The sequence below is a fragment of the Equus przewalskii genome, chromosome 3, assembly GCF_037783145.1.
Source record: "Equus przewalskii isolate Varuska chromosome 3, EquPr2, whole genome shotgun sequence".
Classification (NCBI taxonomy): domain Eukaryota; kingdom Metazoa; phylum Chordata; class Mammalia; order Perissodactyla; family Equidae; genus Equus; species Equus przewalskii.
In genome coordinates this window covers 59,789,046-59,811,576 of record NC_091833.1, presented here as the reverse complement: position 1 = coordinate 59,811,576, position 22,531 = coordinate 59,789,046, and the positions used below count along the sequence as shown (strand labels likewise).

Genomic DNA, 22,531 nt, shown 5'->3' with positions numbered 1-22,531 from the left:
CACACCAACTTGGAGAAAATATTTGCAAATCATATATCCCATAAGAGGTTAATCTCCATAATATATAAAGAGCTCACATGAACTACAAAAAAACAACTCAGTCAAAAAGTGGGCAGAAGATATGAACAGACACTTTTCCAAAGAAGATATATGGATGGCCAATAGGCACATGAAAAGATGCTCAACATCACTAATCATCAGGGAAATGCGAACTTTCTCCTTCTCAGCGGGGGGAGCAAAATGGCGGGGTGAGCTGACCGGGGACTCTCTCCCCTCCAAACTACAACAAAGGATTAGAAAAACTGAATTTCAGATAATAAATCTAATGCCAGGACGTCAGAGACCTACAGTACCAAGAAGACGGAGGACGGAGACCTTGCAGCAGGCCATGGAGGAGCTGGAACGGGTAGGAGAGAACTTCGCTCCCCTCCCTAGAGACGGGGGATCGCTGTCAGGGGGGAGGGAAGGAGCAGGGGAGGGGCCGTGGGACCGGGGGATCGTCAAGTACTCCTGCCGCTGGTGCAGTGGAAACCCGCTGACGGGGGAAAGCTTCTGTGCGCAGGGACCCCATAAACCCAGGGCCCCGGGAGACCAGAGAACAGAACTGATCCGAATCCAGATCAGCATGCGAGAAAAACAGCCCCTCCCCCCCAACCCGGGCAAAGTGCACTGGGTGCCGCCATCTTGCCAGAAGGCGGAGAGCTCAGAACACACGGCTCTCGACCCCCATCTAGTGGTGACAGGCTGTAACTGCAACCGAATTCTACCACCATGCGAAAAAACCACTCCTCTACCATCCAGCAATTTATAAAAGCCCCAGACCAGAAGGAAAACCATAGAAACACAGAATTAAGTCCTGAGGACTTGGAATTAGGTAAACTAAGTGAAAATGAGTTCAGAGCAGCTATAATCAAAAAACTCAGTGAGGTAGAGAGAAAGATAGAGAAACAAGCCGAGTTCTGGAGTTACTTCACAAAAGATTGAAATTATAAAGAAGAATCAAACAGAATTACTAGAGATGAAAAACACAATGGACCAGATAAAACAGAATACAGATTCCCTGAATGCTCATGTAGACACCATAGAGGAGCAAATTAACATAATCGAGGACAGACAGGCTGAATGGCGCCAGACAGAGGAAGAAAGAGAACTAAGAATTAAAAAAAATGAGGAAAATCTCCAAGAGATAGTGGATTCAATGAGGAGAAAGAACTTAAGGATCATAGGAATTCCTGAGAATGTGGAAAAGGAAAATGGAGCAGAAAGTGTGCTTAATGAAATTATAGAAGAGAACTTCCCAAATCTAGGGATTGACGGAGCAATGTGTATAGAGGAAGCTTTCAGATCTCCTAGATTCATCAATGTAAAAAGACCTACTGCAAGGCACATAGTAGTACAAATGGCAAAAATGAAAGACAAAGAAAGAATACTCAGGGCAGCAAGACAGAAGAAAATAACCTACAAAGGATCTCCTATCAGACTTTCAGCGGATTTCTCTACAGAAACCTTACAAGCTAGGAGAGAATGGAGTGCATATTCAAAGCTTTAAAAGATAAAAATCTTCAGCCAATAATACTCTATCCAGCAAGAATATCCTTCAGATATGAGAGAGAAATTAAATCTTTTCCAGACAAACAGAAGTTAAGGGAATTTGTAACTAAAAGTCCTCCACTACAAGAAATCCTCAAGAAGGCTCTCATACCTGAAAAAAGAAAAAAGGGAGAAAGGGGTCACAAACCACAGAGTAGGGAGACAGATGGATAGAACCAGAATAGGATAGCAAATATTCAACTATAGCATTAGGGTAAAGGTAAGGAAACTACCAAAGCAAAGACGATCTTATCACACTCTAACTACAAATTCATAACACAAGTTGGAATAAGAAATGAAAATAATTATTTAGGAGGGGAAGAGCAGAGGGTCTAAATCAGTCTAGGCCAAGAAAGTAACAGACCACCAGAGAATAGACTATATTATACACGAGATTCTAAATACAAACTTCAGGGTAGCCACTAAACTAAAAAACAGAACAGAGCCACAAAACATAAATAAGGAAAAATCTAAGAAACCCAGCATAAGAAATTGCAGTATCAAATGGGTAGGATAAAGCACACAGGAAGAGAAAAGCAGGAAAGCCAGATAATGAGCAACAGATTGACAGCTTTAAGTCCACATGCATCAATAATCACTCTCAATGTAAACAGATTGAACTCTCCAATAAAAAGACACAGAGTGGCAAAATGGATTAAAGAACAAGATCCAACAATTTGTTGCTTCCAGGAAACACCCCTCAGCCCCAAGGACAAACACAGACTCAGGGTGAAGAGGTGGAGGACAATACTTCAAGCAAATAGCAAGCAAAAAAAGGCAGGTGTTGCAATTCTTATATCAGACCAAGTGGATTTCAAAATAAGACAGGTAAAGAGAGACACAGAGGGACAATATATAATGATCAAAGGGACACTTCATCAAGAAGAAATAACGCTTATAAATATCTATGCACCCAACACAGGAGCACCAAGATTCACAAAGCAACTATTAACAGACCTAAAGGAAGATGTTAAAAACAACACAATAATAGTAGGGGACCTCAACACCCCACTCACATCAATTGACAGATCATCCAGACAGAAAATCAACAAGGAAATAGTGGAGCTAAACGAAAAACTAAAACAACTGGACTTAATAGACATATATAGATTACTCCATCCTAAAACAGCAGAATACACATTCTTCTCAAGTGCACAGGGAACATTCTCAAGGATAGACCATATGTTGGGAAACAAGGCAAGCCTCTACAAATTTTAAAAAAAATGAAATAATAACAAGCATCTTCTCAGATCATAGTGCTATAAGGCTAGAAATTAATTACAAGAAAAAAGCTGAGAAAGGCACAAAGATGTGGAGACTAAACAACACACTACTGAACAAGCAATGGATCATTGAAGAAATTAAAGAAGAAATAAAAAAACACCTGGAAACAAATGAAAATGATAGCATGCCATACCAACTCACATGGGATACAGCAAAAGCTGTATTAAGAGGAAAACTCATCGCAATACAGGCACATCTTAACAAACAAGAAAAATCCCAAATAAGCAATCTTAAACTACACCTAACTGAACTAGAGAAAAAAGAACAAATAAAGTCCAAAGTCAGCAGAAGGAGAGAAATAATAAAAATCAGAGCAGAAATAAATACTATTGAAACAAAAAAGGCAGTAGAAAGGATCAATGAAACAAAGAGATGGTTCTTTGAGAAGATAAATAAAATTGACAAAGCCCTAGCCAGACTTACAAAGAAAAAAAGGGAGAAAGCTCAAATAAACAAAATCAGAAATGAGCGAGGAGAAATAACAACAGACTCTGCAGAAATACAATGGATTATAAGAGAATACTACGAAAAACTCTATGCCAACAGAATGGATAACCTAGACGAAATGGATAAATTCTTGGACTCCTACATCAGGGAAATGCAAGTCAAAACTACACTTAAGATATCATCTTACACCGGATAGAAAAGCTATAATCACCAAGACAAAAAAAACAACAAATGTTGGAGAGGATGTAGAGAAAAGGGAACCCTCATCCTCTGGTGGTGGGAATGCAAACTAGTGCAGCCACTATGGAGAACTGTATGGAGGTTCCTCAAAAAATTAAAAATAGAACTACCATATGATCCAGCAATTCCACTTCTGGGTATTTATCCAAAGAACACGAAAACACTAATTTGAAGAGACATATATGCACCCCTATGTTCACTGCAGCATTATTACAATAGCCAAGAAATGGAAGCAACCTAAGATCCATCAATAGATGAATGGATAAAGAAGCTGTGGTATATATATATACAATGGGATATTAGCTATAAAAAAGAATGAAATCCAAGGGTTGGTCTGGTGGTGTAATGGTTCAGTTTGTGTGCTCCACTCCACTTCAGCGGCCCAGGGTTTGCAGGTTCAGATCCCAGGTGCAGACCTACACACTGCTCATCAAGCCATGCTGCAGCAGCGTCCCATATACAAAATAGAGGAAAATTGGCACAGATTGGTTCAGCGACAATCTTCCTCAAGCAAAAAGAGGAAGATTGGCAACAAATGTTAGTTCTGGGTCAATCTTCCTCACCAAAAAAAAGAGAATGAAATCTTACAACAATATGGATGGACCCAGAGGATATTAAGCTAAGAAAAGCAAAGCAAGTCAGATAGAGAAAGACAAATACCATATGATTTCACTTACACATGGAATCTAAAAAAAAAATAAACAAAGAAATGAACAAAACAAAACAGAAACAGATTCACAGATACAGGAAAGAAACTGGTGGTTACCAGAATGGGGAGGAGTTAGGAGCAGGGAAAAAACAGATGAAAGGGATTAAGACATACAAACTTCCAGGTATAAAATAAGTAAGTCAGAGGGATGTAACATACGGCATAGGGAATACAGTCACTAATATTGTAATAACTTCATATGGTGGCAGACAGTAACTAGACTTACTGTGGTGATCATTTCGTCATGTTTGTAAATATCAAATCACTATGATGTACACCTGAAACTAAAAGGATAGCGTGACATACTTCAATTAAACAAAGAAGGCCCAAGGCTTAGTAAATAAGAGGAGTTCACTCCTGTTTCTGATACATAGTTCAGTTCAGTTCAGGTTAGTGTCCCCAGATAAGGTATTCAGACAGCTCGAAAGGGCCTGGTGCCAGGGCTGGGACTAGGGTGAGGAGAGTGAGGCACTTGAGTTGGGTAAAAAATGTAAGACGTGCCGAAATACTAAGTAATCAAGATACATAATATTTTGATGTAATTTTAAAAATCAAAATGAATGCCCCAACAACAGAAAATCAAACAACCCGATCAAAAAATGGGCAGGAGACATGAACAGACATTTCTCCAAAGAAGATATACGGATGGCCAATAGGCACATGAAAAGATGCTCATCATCGCTGATCATCAGGGAAATGCAAATCAAAACTACATTTAAGATATCACCTTACACCCATTAGAATGACAAAAATAACTAAAACTAATAGTAACAAATGTTGGAGAGGTTGTGGAGAAAAAGGAACCCTCATACACTGCAGGTGGGAATGCAAACTGGTGCAGCCACTACGGAAAACAGTATGGAGATATCTCAAAAAATTAAAAATAGAACTACCATACGACCCAGCCATCCCACTACTGGGTATCTATCCAAGAGCTTGAAGTCAGCAATTCCAAAAGTCCCATGAACCCTAATGTTCATTTCAGCATTATTTACAATAGCCAAGACATGGAAGCAACCTAAGTGACCATCAACAGATGATTGGATAAAGAAGATGTGGTATATATATATACAATGGAATACTACTCAGCCATAAAAAAGAACAAAATCGTCCCATTTGCAACAACATGGATGGACCTTGAGGGATGGCCACTTGAGGGATAAAAACAGTTAAGTGAAATAAGCCAGTTAGAGAAGGACAATCTCTGTATGACTCCACTCATATGAAGAATTTAAAAATGTGGACAAAGAGAACAGATTAGTGACACCAGGGGGAAGGTGGGGTGGGGGGTGGGCACAAAGGGTGAAGTGGTGCACCTACAACACAACTGACAAACAATAATGTACAACTGAAATTTCACAAGATTGTAACCTATCATTAACTCAATAAAAATTTTTTTAAAAATCAAAATTAATGCAAAAATATTCAGGACAAACAAAATATCAAAATTTTTAATAAAAATAGGATCTGATATTTTGTTCATCAAAGCCTCGTGCCAGTCCTGACCCTGCCTGGTCCACGGTGGATGTTCACTAAATCCCAGGGCCTACTCCTTTTCTCTCTCTGCTTATCTTTCCTTCTTCCTGTCGCATCTAGGGCGGTGCTGTCTCACCTGGTAGCCACTAGTCACATGCGTCTCCTGAGCGTCAAACTGTGGCTAATTGGAACTGAGATGTGTTTACAACCTGCTTAGGGACATCATTTAGATTGTGAAGGAATTGTCGTGAAGCCTCAGATGATGACAAGCCAGCTAAAGAAATTTGTAAACCTCTTAAATGCTTTCTAGATTTTAAAATAAAAACGGACAAGCAAATAAGAAAAGCATACAAATAGATGCATAAAAACAGATGGTGGTGTTCTTCTCTAGCACTAAGCACCACGCCGTGCACAATAACATAAATACCAGACACTTGCATTGCTCCTCAAAGATTTTAACTGCACTATTCCATTTGCTTTCACTTGGTCCTTACAACAAGCCTGTGGCACACAGAGAGCGAATCTTTTCACCACACTTTGACATGGGGGGACACAGGGCAGGAGAAGAGTCAGAACTTGAGCCAAGTCTTCTCATTCTTGCACACATTTCCTTGTATATTTCCTCTGTATCAGATGGTCTCTCCCAATAGGCGCTTAATAAATGTCTGTAGGATGAAACCAAGTGCCGCTAACAAATGCCAAATCTAAATAATTATAAGAGAGAAAAAAAATTGCTTGCCCTTCCAGTTCACGAGGAACGCGTACAAAATCTGATCGAAGCTGCTGCGGTAAGACACCTGTGCAGTTTGCAGTCAGGGGGCGTTAGCGGTGACTTTTGTTTGTTAGACACCCATCCTCCTTTCCTCTGGTAAGAGCCCTGATTTCCTCTCCTCTTCCGCACTGGGCAGCGGCTTGGGACCCGAACTCCATCAGCTCCTTTCCTTCGGCCTCGGAATCCTGCGCTCAGAGCCTCAACATCGCAAACAGGCCAGACGGCTCCCTGCTGGGGCGCCCCTGCCACTCAGGTCTTTCCAACAGCCCAGGACACCGCCCCTTTCTTCTGAGCCACTCTTTGGAATCTGTAACCCACGTAATAGCCTTCAAATACATCCTCTTTTCCCTTAAATTAGCCAGAGGTAGTTTCTCTTGCTTGCAACCCCAAACTCCTCATATAGAAATCATAACCCAGTCTTTTTACAGATGAGAAAACAGAGATTCAGAGACAGAAACTAGCCCAAAACTAGCCAGGAGGTGTCAGAACCAGGTTTAGAATCCTGGTCACCTGACTTCACGTCCAGGGTTTTCCTTGACTCTACACACAATTTGATGCAAAGTGATTTGTTAGAAGCTGGAGAAGAGGAAATTTCAGGGGCAAATTCCTGCCACAGCCAAGGCTGGTGGCTGCAGAGCCACATTCCTCCTCGCTCCCTCCCAGCAGTGAAGGTGACCTGACCAGGACAGACTCCTCTAGGTGTAGCCGTTTATAATGCGGGGTCTGGGAGCCCACATTGGCCTTGCTAATGGCTAAGGAACTAGAGTTAGAAAAAGTGGCCCCAGGGTAAACACCAGTTTGCACTCAAAGCCAGGGAGCCAGGGAGCCAAGAGCTGGGACTCAGCATAGGTCCAGAATCCCAGGCATCAACTCTGCCGAGTTGTCGGACTAATGACGAAAATCGATGACCTTGCTAAGGCCTCTTTTTGTTTTTTCACTGAGACCCGGGTCATGAACCTAGAGACCTGAATAATTCCAAGCCTAGAGCCTGCTGCGTTTTATGTTTGTTTATGTTTACTGACTCTGGAGATGACTTTTACAATGTTTTCTTTATTGCTTACCCTGTAAGAACCTGATGTTGGAAAGGGAAGTTGGGCATGGGGGCTCCAATCGCTGTAAGCCCTGTGACTTGGTTTCTCAATAAACTTCAAAAGGTCAAAGCCAAGCTCGCAAACCACAAACACATCTTGCTCCCTTGGCAGAGACCAGGGACCATGTTAGGTCACTCGCGCCGACCACATGACTTCCCTCAGCCACCGCCACCCTCAGGCATGAGTGACATGTGGCCTTTGTCAAGCGGTCTGACTGAAGGTTAAGACAGTGCCACGGGGCTGTCAGAAGTGGCCTCCCACCCTGCACACGACAAGAAAACCGAGAGGAGAGATGGTGAGGGGCCTCCCTCTAAAAACAACATATGATAGTCAGAGGAAATCCAAAATGTTTCCCCTTCCTAGCACTCCTGTCACTCTGACAACCCCCTGGGCGGCCACTGTGCACAGAGAGGGGTTTCAGTAACAATACCAACGAGTCTGGCTACCCATGTCTCCCCCACAGCTGATCAACAACACTCACCCAGAAGCAGGGCGGTCTCCTGGTGAACAGCAGACAGAGCAGAAAGTGATCAGTTACCACTTTACAGTATCTGAGAAGACCAAAGAAGCTTCTAGAAATTTAAATAAATAAAACCAATCTTAGGCCTAGCCAATTACTTAAGGAACCGTACTTCTCAGTGTCCGGTATGGTCCCTGGTACTCAGTAGGTGCTGATAAAGCCTACTGATGTTGAAGGCCCTGAAACATCACAGGCTCAGACTCCAGCTGACTATTTGTTAACCACAATGATGGTCCCAGTCACTAGGAAAAGGCTGAGTTATGCTCCATGAACTATTTAATCAGGCAGGAAAATACAGGATGGATTTTAGAGAGATTTCATTTAAAATCATTTTTTTTTAAACTCTCACTTTTTAACCAAAATAATTTTTAAAACTCCTGAATCTTTCATTAAAATCTTCCCATCACAGAAGGCAAACATGGCCTGAGAGAAGGAAGCCAAAAGGATGAATTTTAATTAGTTGGAAAATTAACCTCTGTGAAATACCTAATTCCTAGGAGATGCTGGATAAGTTAGATCCCAACAGTACCATCAAGGTATCTTTATCGTCCGGTCATTGCGGCTCTGCGTTCATCCAGTGCTCTTTGCTGAGAATTACTGAAGAAGTGACCGAGCCCTGTGGGTGGAGTGTGAGTTGAGATCTGACCGCCAGGCTTTGCATGCAATTCTGCCTTCATCACTTACTAGCTCCAGGACTAAGGAGAAGTTACTTGTTGCTTCCAGGCCTCAGCTTCCTCATCTGTAGAATGGAGATAATAACATACCTCCTTCATAGGCTGTTGTGAGAATTAAATCCACATGAGCTTGTAATCCAGTCAGAACACTACCTGGCACACACTCAGTGCTTAGGAAGCACTGGTTCCTAATACCATGTACGAGGGGACTTGTGTCAAGTTCTCCAGATGGACAGATAAGACCTGGTCCTGTCCTCAGAGAATCTGTGGTGCAGCTTGAGAGACTGACAATTAAATGGCCACCTCACACAAGGAAAGTGCTCACATGCTGACCTCCAGGTGCTAGCCCGACACCCAGAGAATGGAGGGATGGTGCCTGGAAGGGGAGTCCTGAGGGCGGCATCGTGCAGGAGCACTCTTGGGTTCTTCTGGAAGGAGTAAGCTTCTCTGCAGTGGGAGGGTGGAGTGGGAGGGTGGAGGGGCTTCCAGACAGAGGCAGAGGGAGAATGAGGGCAGACAGCACAGTGTGAAAGCACAGCATGGGTTTCTGAAGCGGAGGGATGAGAAAACCGGTGGGGGAGGAGGATGACACAGTGCAGAGGAGGTTTACAAAGAGCGGTTCAGGGCGAGGCCTGGCTGAACAGACACGTCAACGGAGAAGTGAAGTCACGGAGCGGGTGAGACGACCAGGAAGAAAGGGCAGAGCGAGGGAAGCAGCCGAAGGCAGGGCACTGAGCAACACCTGCCCTTAACTTTCTATCAGCACTGCCTCTCAGCCAAGGGAAAGACTGAGAGCCAGGAGCCTAAAGCAGGATGCTGAGGAAAAGCAGTGTGTGTGGAGATGACGTGGCCCATGTTTGTCAGGGGTCCACAAGCAACAACTTCACTCCTGAAGATGGAAATGGTCCCCTGTCCTCAAAGCGTTGCTCTGACTCAACTGGCTCATGCAGGCAAGTCACCCAGGACCACCACATGCATTTAAAACTCACAAGTACCTGGTCACCACCTTTTGCACAAGATAGGAAGGTGGGGTGGGGAGATCTTTTTCTATTTTTCTTACTTTTGAGTAGTTCAAGAATTTTTATTTTTATTTTTTTGGTGAGGAAGATTGGCCCTAAGCTAGCATCTGTTGCCAATCTTCCTCTTTTTGCTTGAGGAAGACTGTCACTGAGCTAACACCTGTGCCAGTCTTCCTCTATTTTGTATGTGGGATGCCGCCACAGCATGGCTTGATGAGTGGTGTGTCAGTCTATGCCTGGGATCCAAACCTGCAAACCCCAGGCTGCCGAAGCAGAGCACACGAACTTAACCACTACACCACCGGGCCAGCCCCAAGCACTTTTTAAAATGAATTTAAAGACACTTCTGTTTCCATTTTGAGAAAAAAGGTGATATCAGAGAAAGATGAGTCAGGTTAAGAAAAAGAGAGAAACATTCTCTTATAATAATTGAAACAACAATCAAGGCATTTCTAAATTTTCTATCATTTTTTGATATTAGGAAAAAAATTTATACAGCTTGGCTCAGAGATGAGTAAAGAACCAAAGGGCTAACAAGATAAATTTGAAAGTTTAAACAAAGTTCCTACCTTTACCAAACTGCAAAAGAACTACAAGAAAATAAACTTGAATATCAAAGCTTTGAAGGGAGTAGGACTTTTTAAGCTCAGAAATGATAGAGAAGTTCATGAAAGAACAGATTTGACTCCATATAAATTTTAAAAATTAAAAAGACAAACACTAGAAAAACAGTTGCCATAAATGTGACAGAGGATTAACATTACTATTATATAAAAAGTTTACAGAGTGGCATGAACTCACCAGAACCCAGATCGGCAAAGGACAAGAACTAAGATGGTGGAAACACAATCGATTGGCAAACATGGGGAGAACGTTCAATCCACGTGGTAAACAAATTGGATTACGTGTCCAAGAAGAAGGGAACGGTTAAGCAAAGTGCAGTAACATATTCTATCTCTTGAATATTATCATTAAAATATATTTGTATAAAGACCGAAACATAACGTGGGAAAACACCTATAATGTCATATTAAGTGAACAGAATATGCATGTTATGTACATGTACATGGACATCATATGTATATCTAGTTTGATAACCATGTAAAAGTAAAACTCACCCACGGAGAAATGGCTGGGAAGATATCCACTAAAATATTAGCACTGGTTATCTTATTTTTTTTTCCTAAAGATTGGCACCTGAGCTAACACCTGTTGCCAATCTTTTTTTTCTTTTCCCCAAAGTGCCCCCAGTACATAGTTGTATATTCTAGTTGTGAGTCCCTCTGGCTGTGCTGTGTGGGACGCCACCCCAGTAAGGCCTGACTAGCGGCGCCATGTCCGCGCCCGGGACCTGAACCGGCGAAACCCTGGGCCGCAGAAGTGGCGGGTGCGAACTTAACCACTCAGCCATGGGGCCGGCCCTGACACTGGTTATTTCTGAGACAGTGAAACTGTGGATAGTAGTAGTTCTTCTTATTTTACTGCATTTTCAAGTTTATCTTTACTGCTTATATATATTATTTTTATAACATAAAATCTAGTTTATACTTTTAAAGCTAATGCTATATATGATATTATGTTGATTATTCCATAATCTAGCATTACTTAATGCTCAGTGAATAATTAGAAAAATACTTGAGATATTTATCCCACACGTCTTTTTCCTTACTATCAAAGCAGTAATACAAGCCTAAAAAAGAACTGAACATCCAAACAGCAAAACTAAGACACTGAAACATGAGACATATAATGGGATATTGTAAATTTAGCAAATACGTCTTCGAAATATGAAAGTTAGTTTAAAGAGCCTTAGACAAATTGATTTTTTGGGAACTCTTGAAATGTTAAATAGTTGGCAAAATAGAAATTAAAAAAAACAGAAAAAATGAAAAATAAATCTCAAAAAGGCTGTGGAAGCCATGGAATATCATAAATTGGATACACACTTTAGGCAAATACGTCGCTAACCAAAAGGGTCACGAGGCAAATTAGCTTTGTGTCAACAGACATGTTCCATGGCTGCTGAGTCCACAGCTTCATAAAAATGTAAGTGACACACGACACTCCTTAGACCAGGCTGACTGGTTCTTATCTACATGTGAAATTGCCGTCACCTTTTTCCGAAAACATTAATATTCTGACCTCATCAATATGTGAAAGTTTTGGGAAACGCACCACTGTAAACTGTGGGTCAATTAATCAGGCCCTCCACTGCCCAGAGAGGCCTCTTCCCGGGCTCAGAGACGCCTGGCATCAGACCCACCCGCGCCAACCAGTGAGGCCACCACGCCCTCCCCTTCCTTTGCCGCAGGTCCCTTTGCACACAGTCAGCTGACTTGGTTGGGAGGGAACCCATGGGACTCGGAAACAGTTGAGCAGGAGCTACTGGAATGTTCTCTTTCTCATATTGCTAAACAATAGCGTAATTAAGTCACAAGTGACATAAATCAGATCCACTAAATGCAAAAGGCCCAGTAGATGGGCTGTAAGACTTCCTAAAAAGCCACGTTTTTCTACAAATCCCAGCTTACAACCCAACCCACTAGGAACACTCAGCAGTTTGCACCGCACGTGCGCCTGTCCATTCCTACACAGGCTCGTTCATTTTTAGGACTCCAGCCTCCCTTTCCTGAACCCAGCCTTGGCTGGGGTCTCCCTGATTAAGTCCTGTGGTTCCAGCTGAGCTATCTGTGTCCTGTGGATTTAAACTGTGGCTAAGGATGTTTAACACTATGCCACTGACGTTCTCTGGACACTGGACATTGAGAGACGGAAGGACTTGGTTCCTGCCCCTTATGGAGCTTCCAGTACATTGGGAAGAAAGATAGATATGTAAACCAGTTGTTCAAATGCATGAAGTCACGGTTGTAACAGCCGCACACACCAGGGAGAGCACACCCAGAGTCAGGGAACATCGCGGGGGAGGCAGCACGAGAGCTGAGAGAGGAGATGGTGAGGAGTTCATTTGTGACGGAGGGAGCAGCACACACACTGGCAGGACAATGTCATGGGGACTTTATTTTGGGGACTTAGAAATAATTGGAGTACAGTTGGAACTGTGCTGTCTAATACAGTAGCCACATGTGGCTATTACACACTGGAACTGTGGCTAGTCTAAATTGGATGTGCTATAAATGTAAAACACGGGATTTCAAAGGCTTAGTATGAACAAAGAGTATAAAGTGTCTCAATTCTGAATAGTGATTACATGTTGAAATGATACTATTTTGGATAGTATTGGGTACATAAAATATTAAAATTAATTTCTCCTGTTTCTTTTTACTTTTTTATGTGACTGTTAAAAATTTTAAATTACATATGTGGCTCATATTAAATTTCTATTGGATAGCTCTAGTTAGAGTACAAAATTCTAGGTTGAGAGTGTCAAAAAATTAAATAAAAATAAAAATAAAATAAAGATGCTAGACATACAGCAGAAGGCAGATGGCTCAGGTCTTGAACATCACACAGGGAGAGTTGCTGGGACTCTAAGAAGGGAAGAGAAGGAAATGTCAGACGCCCTTTGGAAAATCACCCTGGAGTCGGGGGAAGAGAGACCAGGGCAGAGAGAGAAATAGAGGCAGGAAAACTACGGAGGCAAAAATGAAACAGTCAATGAGAGATCAACTTGCCTTCCAACCTCTTGCATCCGCTCTCAGGGTTCCTAGCCTTCTCTGTGCCACGGAGCCAGTGGCAGTCTGGGAAAGCCCGTGGACCCTCTCTCAGATAAACGTTTTTAAACACAGAAAATAAAACACCCAGGATTACAAAGGAAACCAATGATTGGAACACAGGCATCATTTAAAAAAATCTGTGATATGGCAATAGGTGTGCTTCTGATTGACACTTTAAATAAGATATGGCAGCGGGCCTAACAATTATGTAATTTTGAAGGATTTATGAATACGAACGATATTTCCAGCAACAGCTTTCATGAGACACAATGACACCTGTGCTTCCACGAGTGGTGAGGCCACGGGTCTGCTAACCCTGCCGTGGTTTGTTGCCTACATTTACGCTCAAAGGAAATGGTAAATTTTAGTGAATGGTTAGTGAAATAAATGTAATTTTTCTGCACCCAAGTCACGAACCACCTTGAATTCCTAGGTTAAGAACCCCTGGTAAGATGTTCCTGGGCGTTCCTCACAGGTAAGTTAGGGCCCCTCTAAACAGGAAGGTGCAGGGAGTAACAGTCAGACGCTGTTTTACTGCTAGGACTTGTCTATCCCCATCACCACGTCTACGACAGCACTTTAAGCCAGCAGACACAATGGCCCAGAAGATGTTTTAATGGAATATTGGGTTTCTTTGGGTTATGAGTAGAACCTAGGACCACAGGAACAGGCCCAGGAGACCCAGAGGGAAAACTGTCGGTTAGGGTTTTTCCTTAGTTCTCAGCTGAGTTCATTCCTGCATGGAGGCGAGTCTCTCACCCAAAGGAATTTAGTTGAAAAACAAACACAGCAAAAAGACAAATACTGTATGATTCCACTGACATGCGCTATCTACAGCAGTCAAATTCCTAGAGACAAAGTAGAATGGTGGTTACTAGGGGCTGAGGGCAGGGGAAACGGAAGTTATTTAATGGGTATACAGTTTCAGATCTGCAAGCTGAAAAAGTTTTGGAGATGTGTTTCGCAACAATATGAACATACTTACTACTGAAGTGTATGCTTAAAAACGGTTAAGATGGTACATTTTACATTATGTGGGGTTTTTAAAATCACAATAAAAAAATGGTTACAATTGCAAAACAAACAAACCAAACGAGACACTCAGATCCTAATTCTGGTTCAACGTCTAATTGTCCCTGAGCAGGACAGCCTCAAAGGCGGACCTGCTGGACCCAGCACAGAGTTTCTTCAAGCATAAAACACGTATAAAGGGGCCGGCCCCGTGGCCGAGTGGTTAAGTTTGCACGTTCTGCTTCGGCGGCCCAGGGTTTCGCTGGTGATCCCGGGCACGGACATGGCACCGCTCATCAGGCCATGCTGAGGTGGCATCCCATATAGCACAACTAGAAGGACCCACAACTAAAATATACAACTACGTACTGGGGGGCTTTGGGGAGAAGAAGAGGAAAGAAAAAAAGTTTGGCAACAGATGTTAGCTCAGGTGCCAATCTTTAAAAAAAAAAAAAAATATATATATATATAAATGCTTTTTAAAATGAAGACCCAAGTGTTTTTTAAAAATTCCTTTATATAACAACAGAGCTCATCTTTGCAATTCTGGATATCAATTTGCACAGACTAAGACAATCCACTAAAACTAACAGCAAACACTTAAGTAGCGCTAATTATGTGTGAGGCACTAGTCCAAGCGCTTCATAAATCCTGACTCATTAACTGTTTAATCCTTATCACAATCCTCTGCTGGAGTCCTCCTTTTGTCCCCACTTTATAGGTAAGGGAACCAAGGCACAGAGAACTAGTAAGTGGCGGAGGTGGGATTCAAAACAGGCAATTCGACTCCAGAGCCAGCCCATGAGCACCTGAGGCAGGGACCAGGATTTTTATCTCTGAATTCCAGCACCGAGAACAGTCCTGACTCATAAGAAATGAATCAGTCAGCAACCATTTATTGAGCAATCGATTACTGCAGAATTGTGAGGCATTTTCACCACTTAGCAGTTCTGAGGAAGAAAGATCTTCCTCTCCGCTTCCTCTATTTTTTTAAACTTGGGAAGGAGAAACTTCCTAAGGTACTTCCTAAGAAACTTTCCTAAGGAAAGACTATTGCGGGGTGGGGGCAGAAGGGACTCCCATCATAGGGGTTGGAGGAATACTGCAATAGAAAAAACGCTCTGATGGTAAGATCTCCAAGCGCCTCCCTCTACTAGTCTTTTAAAAAACGAGTAAGGCAATGCTCCTGACTTCCCAGCGTTTGGGACTAGTGGCCACTGCCAGAGACACTAACCCACCCTGCCACTGAGTTATCTCTGATAGCCAGGAGGGGTGGGGAAAGGAGTGAATAAGAGAGAGAAAGGCTGTCTGCAGACCAACAACGAATTCTAGGCACTGGTCTAAAACTACATATGCCGGGGAGGGAAATAAGGGAAGGCCCTAAAAGTCACCAAAAAAAAAATCAAGGGGAGACCTTAAAAGGGCAGCGGGTGGGAAGAGTTCTTTATGGCTCAACAACCACATTCTGCCAACTCTGGAGGAAGCAGCTGCATTTCTAAACACAACAGGCTGAGACTCAGCCCCAGTCCACACAAGCCATCCTCTGTTGCAGTATCACACACATGTGCCAAACATCAGCGGATTTCAGACAGGTGTAACCTAAACCTGTGCTCCCCGCGCCGCCCGCAGAGGAGGATCGTGGGAACAGACGAGGACTCAGGCCGCAGTGGGATCACTCCAGATTTCTGGCAGGTATGGCAGGGAGGTGGTCAGGACTCACCTGTACGTGTACGGTCCCACTTCTTCTAACCGAGGGGTCTCCCCTCTTAGGATCTCCTCTGGATTGGTGACATTGAAGAAGTAGAACTGGGAGTACACAGGCAGAGGGGGATTCTTCCAGGAGTTAAAGGTCTCAGAACCATTCCTTAACACAACATTCTAGGGGAGAAAACCAAAAGGAGATTTACAAAGTGTTAGGCAGTTGGCTTTGAATACAGAGGCAGAGGGACACTCCCTACTCTGACCTTCTAGCTCCCTTATTTTTTCCACAGGCATTCACCTGCAGTCCCTTGAGAGCAGGACCATGCCTTATGCCAATATGAAGCCCACAGCTCTATAAAAGGTCTTCAGTAAATATTTGTGGTAGAAGAAGGATGCTGGAACCACAGCTCATGGGTAGAAACATGGTGTTACCAAACCAAGACCACAGACTGAGAACCCAAGAGGCCCTATTGGCTTTGTTACGAAGATGCGACTGATTGTACAGCTGCTGCGGAAGTTAGGCCATTCTGAGACACACCATGCACTCCCAGGTGGTCCACATGAGAGAACAGGGAGATAGGCCCCAGAAGACAAGCTTTGGTCCTTCCACTTGAGGTAGAGCCACACCCATCCTTACCACCTCCACCCCCAGGGGCTTTACATGCTTTTTCATTCAATCCCCGACAAACCCATCACACAGACATGTCAATGCATATTTTAAAGAGGAGGAAGCTGAGCCTCACTGAGGTTAAGCGCTTAGCATATTCTTTGTCTACCATCCTTCCCTCGTTTCTCACCCGTACCATGTGTTATGGGAACTGTGTGGCCCCCAAATTCATATACTGAAGTCTCAACCCCCAGGACCTCAGAATGTGACTGTATTTGGGGATAGGGTTTTTAAAGACAAATTTAAGGTTAAATGAGGTCATTATGGTGGGCTGTGATCCAATATGACTGACGTCCTGGTAAGAAGAGGTGATTAGGACACAAATACACACAAAGGGAAGATCACGTGAAGACACAGGAAGAAGACAGCCATCTAAACCCAAGGGGAGAGCTCTCAGAAGAACGCAACCTTGCTGACACCTTGATCTCAGACTTCTAGCATCTAGAACTATGCAACAATAGATTTGTGTTGTTCAAGTCATCCAGTCTGTGGTGTTTGTTATGGAAGCCCTAGCAAATAAATAAGCCAGGGCCCCCGTATGGGAAGGGTATCTTCCACCCTACTGACTTCAGGCTTGGCCAAATGATCTGATCAAAGAATGTGGATGGAATGGCAATGCCCCAATTTGGGCTAAGGCCTTAAAAGGCATGGCAAGTTTCCACCTGCCATCCTCTTCCAAGAGAAGAGCATGCCTCAGGTAGCTGTTGACACTCCAGCCAAGGCCCGAAAATGGTGATGTGTGGACCAGACATGAAGCCTTGAGTCCAGTCTCGTTCAGCTGAGCCAGCCAAGCACAAACTGCAGCCAACCTGCGCACCTGAGAGTAAAACAAACGTTACTGTCACAAGCCACTGAGATTTGGGGTTGTTTGTCATCCGGCATTGCAACAGAAGCCTGATTAATCCAGCACCCAAGGTTAATAGACAGAAACCTCATATCTAGCAGCCCTAATGGTTCATAATTTGTCAATGGAAGAAAACTGCATTTTCACAGCAAAAATTATTGAAGTACACAAGAAAGGTAAAAGCATAGACTGAGACGTGCACAGTGATTAACTCTGCGTATTGGAAATTTGGATCACTGTTATCTTCTCCTTGATGAAATTTTGTACTTTCTGAATTTTTTATAACAAATAAAAATTAACATTGAGAAAATTTTTAAAAAGAAAATCGAAAGGGAAAAGTGGGACCTACTGACAGAGATAATGTAGGGCCACTAGTGAAACAATAAGAAGTAGATTGCAAGAGCAGCATCCCCTGACGTCACCTGGCACTTCTCCGCAGTAAGGTTTTGAGTAATGATAAACAAATGCACTGGCTTCAAAACATGGTAGAAACCACATGCTAAAATGCACTGTGACAAAGCACACAACAGGATGTCAAATTTTAGCAGTCCAGCCTCCAATTTAATAGAAGCAAGGTTGCAAAAGAACTTAACGATATTGTTATACCATTAAAAAGAAAATATTCCAAAAATCTTTGTAGGGAAAATCAAAGTGGCTCTGGAATAAATGAATGCAGAACAACTAAGCTTGTCAAAGCAAAGCTTGTCATCTGGAGAGCTAGATGCAAATTCACAGCAAGAGTTGGCCGTGTCATAGAACTGGGGATGACTTGTGGTTTGGCATCAGTTCAGAACATGTAATCATCAGATTTCTATCCGAATGACACATGATTGAAATATCCTTGGCCTTTACTATTAGCACTAACTTACTGAGTTGAGATCAGATTGATGAGATAGAAAAATCTTGAGACAAACCATGAAACCCTGTTCCTCTAACCTTCTGGATCCAGCTCAGACTCTCTCCGTGGTGAAGCCCTCCCCACCCGCCCCTACACACATTGATACTCTGCCTGCCCCAGTCAGGAGATTTTAATCTAATCAGTCTTTGTAAGCAATTTTTTAAGAGCTTCGTGGTCTTTTATCTTATCTTCTAAACAGGAGTCTTAGCTTTCAAGCGAGGGAGAGAGTCAGGCCCAGAGAGTGAGAGAGCACCAGAACTGGAAAGGCCCTCAGGGTAAGGAGATGCAACCCTGAGGCCCTGGAAGGGTGAGGGACTGTGCTGAGGGTCAGAGAGCTCCTTAATGTCAGAGCTGGGTCCAGAACCCAGTACAGCTTTTCTCCACTCTCCCACCCTACCTCTGCATACAACATTTTAATAAAATGGGTATAAATATACTACACATTTTAGTTATATAAGTTATATAGTACAGTTTCTCTGCTATAAAGTATGCATATAGCAGCTAGAAACAGCTCAGGAACATAAATTTAACCTTCCTAAAACTAATATGTTAACTATGAGAAGTCTAACGTAAATAACAAATTTTTTGTCTTTTAGAGGATTTTGAAGGCTCATAGATATTTTAAAAGTTGTCTGGGGGCCGGCACCATGGCCGACTGAGTTCGTGCCTTCTGCTTGGTGGCCCGGGGTTTCACCAGTTCAGATCCTGGGTGCAGACATGGCACCACTCATCAGGCCATGCTGAGGCGGCGTCCCACATGGCAACCAGTGGCACTCACAACTGTACCAGGCGGCTTTGGGGAGAAGAAAAAGGGGGGAAAAAAAGAAGATTAGCAACAGATATTAGCTCAGGTGCTAATCTTTTTTTTTTTTTAAAGTCTGATTTCATTAAAATAAGAAATTTTTCTTGTCCATAAATTTCCAGAAAAGGGCAGGGCAATAATTTTCCCTCCTCCATGAATTCCTTGAGTAGCCCCCTTCAACTGGATGGATCATCCATTCTTTTGAACCCCTAAAACATTGCATAGGAATTTCTTAGGAAAAAAAGTGGTCAGGACAGAAAACATCTTCTAAAAACTGAAGTTAACAGGAATCAACATGAAGCAGGTGATATGAGCAACGTAAAACGAAAATGAAAGTGCAGCTACTCAATATGGTAATATATTAGGTTCTCAAAACAGAGGTGCTGACCTACAAAAAACAAAGTAGGGTTTTTTTCGTTAATCTTCTCCACAGTGTCTAGGACAATGCAGTTCTTGGAGAAATATTTGTTTAATCAACAAAATACAGTACTAGAACACTTACACAATAGCTTCCATGGACTCTGCTTATCAGATGTTGGGGAAAAGAACTGGATATGAGGCAATCAGAGACGAGCAGATGAAAGGCACGGACGGCCAACGCAAAGCCACAGTGCCAGGCCTTGTAACAGGAGCTCGACAGCTCCAAATCCAAGTAGGGCCTTTAATGTGTACCCAGAGGAAGTGGTTGTTTACTGGCCATTTTAGTCACATTGAGATATGGAGAAAGCAATAGCTTCATTAGAATCACAGGTGCCAATCACAGATCTAGCACCTCTCAATTTGTCTATCTTATCGGAAATCCGGCACCCTACAGAGCTAAGTGCAGCCAGTTCCTTTTGTGGGTGGAAAGAAAAATCTATGTCCTTCCATGACCTCTTTTCCTAACAACTATTTAAAGCAGTGTTATACCCATGGTTTTCTTGCTAAGTATAGAAGTATTCTTGCAAATCATCAAAACACTATGTAGTATGTGCTAGGAGATAACCAGCAACATAGATATGGTTTTTGTGTTCCAGGAGCTTATCCTCTATTTAGGGGAATATTGTTACACCCATGCAATATAATCAATACTATAAAGTAGTATGTGACAAATGGCCAAAGAGTACACCAGACGATGGTCTCTACAGCGTTCAGACAATGGATTCTACGAACGGAGATGGAAAAACATGGTCTTTAAAGTGAGCTGGGGATAATAAATAAAAATTTTGCAAGCATGGGGAGGTCAGGGTGGTGGATGCATTATGGACAGCCAGAGTTGATTCAACTATCCTGTCTGGCTGGACAGAGTGAGCCCTTCCTCCCTGCCCTCTGTCCATCTCTCCTAGAGTCCTCTGCTTAATCAGAAAGATAGCAGATGTGGAGAATGAGACAGTCAAGCATACAGAGGTGGGGTAGTATTAGGTGTGACTGGGTGTGGGTTTTATATGGAGTAGGGAGATTCTTTTAGAGAGGTAGGCTGAGATCATAGGAGTCTATGACGATATACAACGGGGAGCCATGGAAGGTTTTTGGGCTGCAGAATATTATCAAGAGCCAGGCACTATAGGTTGCCACTTTATCTCATCTAATCCCCTTAATAGTCTACAAGGTGAAAATCACCTTCCCCATTTTACACTTCAGGAGAGGTTAGCAGAACGCCTAAGGTTTGCTAGCAGTGAGTGGAGCCAGCCTCCCACCCCAGGACTCACTCCAAACCTGCGCTCCTGGCAATGCTGAATCTTATCGGATCCCTGTGCTCCTGGAAAACGGCAACAGTTCAAGAGTCCCCACATCTATGTTCCAGGAAATGGCCTACTGCAAAGAAACACCCTTCCCCATGTGACTTGGGTAAGATTCACAGATGCCCCCCTTGTTTACCTAAGACAAAGCCAGACACAGACCCTTCAGATTTCCATTTTTTGCCTCATAATTGATTAGCTGAACCACTTGTTCCCACCCATCAATGGGAACAAAATGCTTGTTAATGTGCAGCATGGTGACTATAGTTAATAGTACTGTATTGTATACTTGAAAGCTGCTAAGAGAATAGATCCTGTGTTCTCACCACACACACACACACACACACACAGAAGTAACTATGTGAGGTGATGAATATGTTAATTAGCTTGATTGCGGTCATCATTTCTCAACGTAAGCATGTACCAAAACATCATGTTGTACACCTTAAATATATACAATTTTTATTCTCAATCATACCTCAATAAAGCTGGGGAAAAAAATGCTTGTCAGCCAAACTTTGGTTAAGTTTCTCTCCTTGGCAGCCTTGTTTACTCCTCCCGCTAAAGGAAAAATTCTGACCCTTGCGGCTGTGCAGGTCACACTGCCAGAGGCTCTCCCGTGTGCAAGTCCCCTCCTTCTCCTGCACCAGTCCTTTCCCCTTTGCAACAGTCCTTCCAAACGGTCCCTCCCTACCTAAGGCAGGAGACTCCTAACTCTTGCGCTACGCTGCCTATGTTGAACTGACAGGCAAGCGGCGGTTTAGAAGGTTATGCTGGCATAGCGGGGAAGGAGGGCTTGGCGAGGATTACTGTTCGGATTAACGAGGTTTGAGCAGAGTGCTTATCTCAGGCCACGCTCAAAATGCCCAATAAATGGTGACCGGGGTCTTGATTGTTCCCATGTGCAGGCTGGGGCTGAGAGGGGTCCAGGGCTTGGTGTGAAGAAAACAAGGACTCATGTCACTACCGTGATTCTGCTCGAACCCAGCAAATGAGAAACAATAAAAGAGAGAAACAACAACAGAACGTCTTTAGTCATGATCCTCTCTTCCAGCTCTAAATCTAATTCAGTTTAGGTTGAAACAACAAGGAATTAGCATAAAATTGGAAATAACCAAAATGTTGAACAGGAAAAGAATGACAGTAAATTATGATAATTCACAGGTCAGAGTAGAAAGCAACCATGAAAATTATAAAAACTACAGAGAAATAAGAAACAGGCTCAAGATCTATGTTAAATGGAAAAAGCAGACAATGTAAAATATGGACATGTATGGACAAAACTAGCAGATAAAATGCAAAATGAAAATATTATGGGGGGGTGAAGTATAGATAATTTAAAAATTGCAATCTTTTAGTTACCCACCAAATCTCTAACCATCCACACCAAACGT

At 42.9% G+C, this 22,531-nt stretch overlaps 1 protein-coding gene across 2 annotated transcripts in view; it reads right to left on the bottom strand.

Annotated features, from left to right (window-relative positions):
- Window positions 1-22,531, bottom strand: part of SCARB2 (scavenger receptor class B member 2) — a 68,654-nt gene that overhangs the window by 32,249 nt on the left and 13,874 nt on the right. For both annotated transcript variants that reach the window (XM_070612770.1, XM_070612769.1), the window contains exon 2: window positions 16,228-16,385. In XM_070612770.1, coding sequence (XP_070468871.1) covers window positions 16,228-16,385 — 158 coding nt within the window. The remainder of the gene's footprint in view (window positions 1-16,227; window positions 16,386-22,531) is intronic.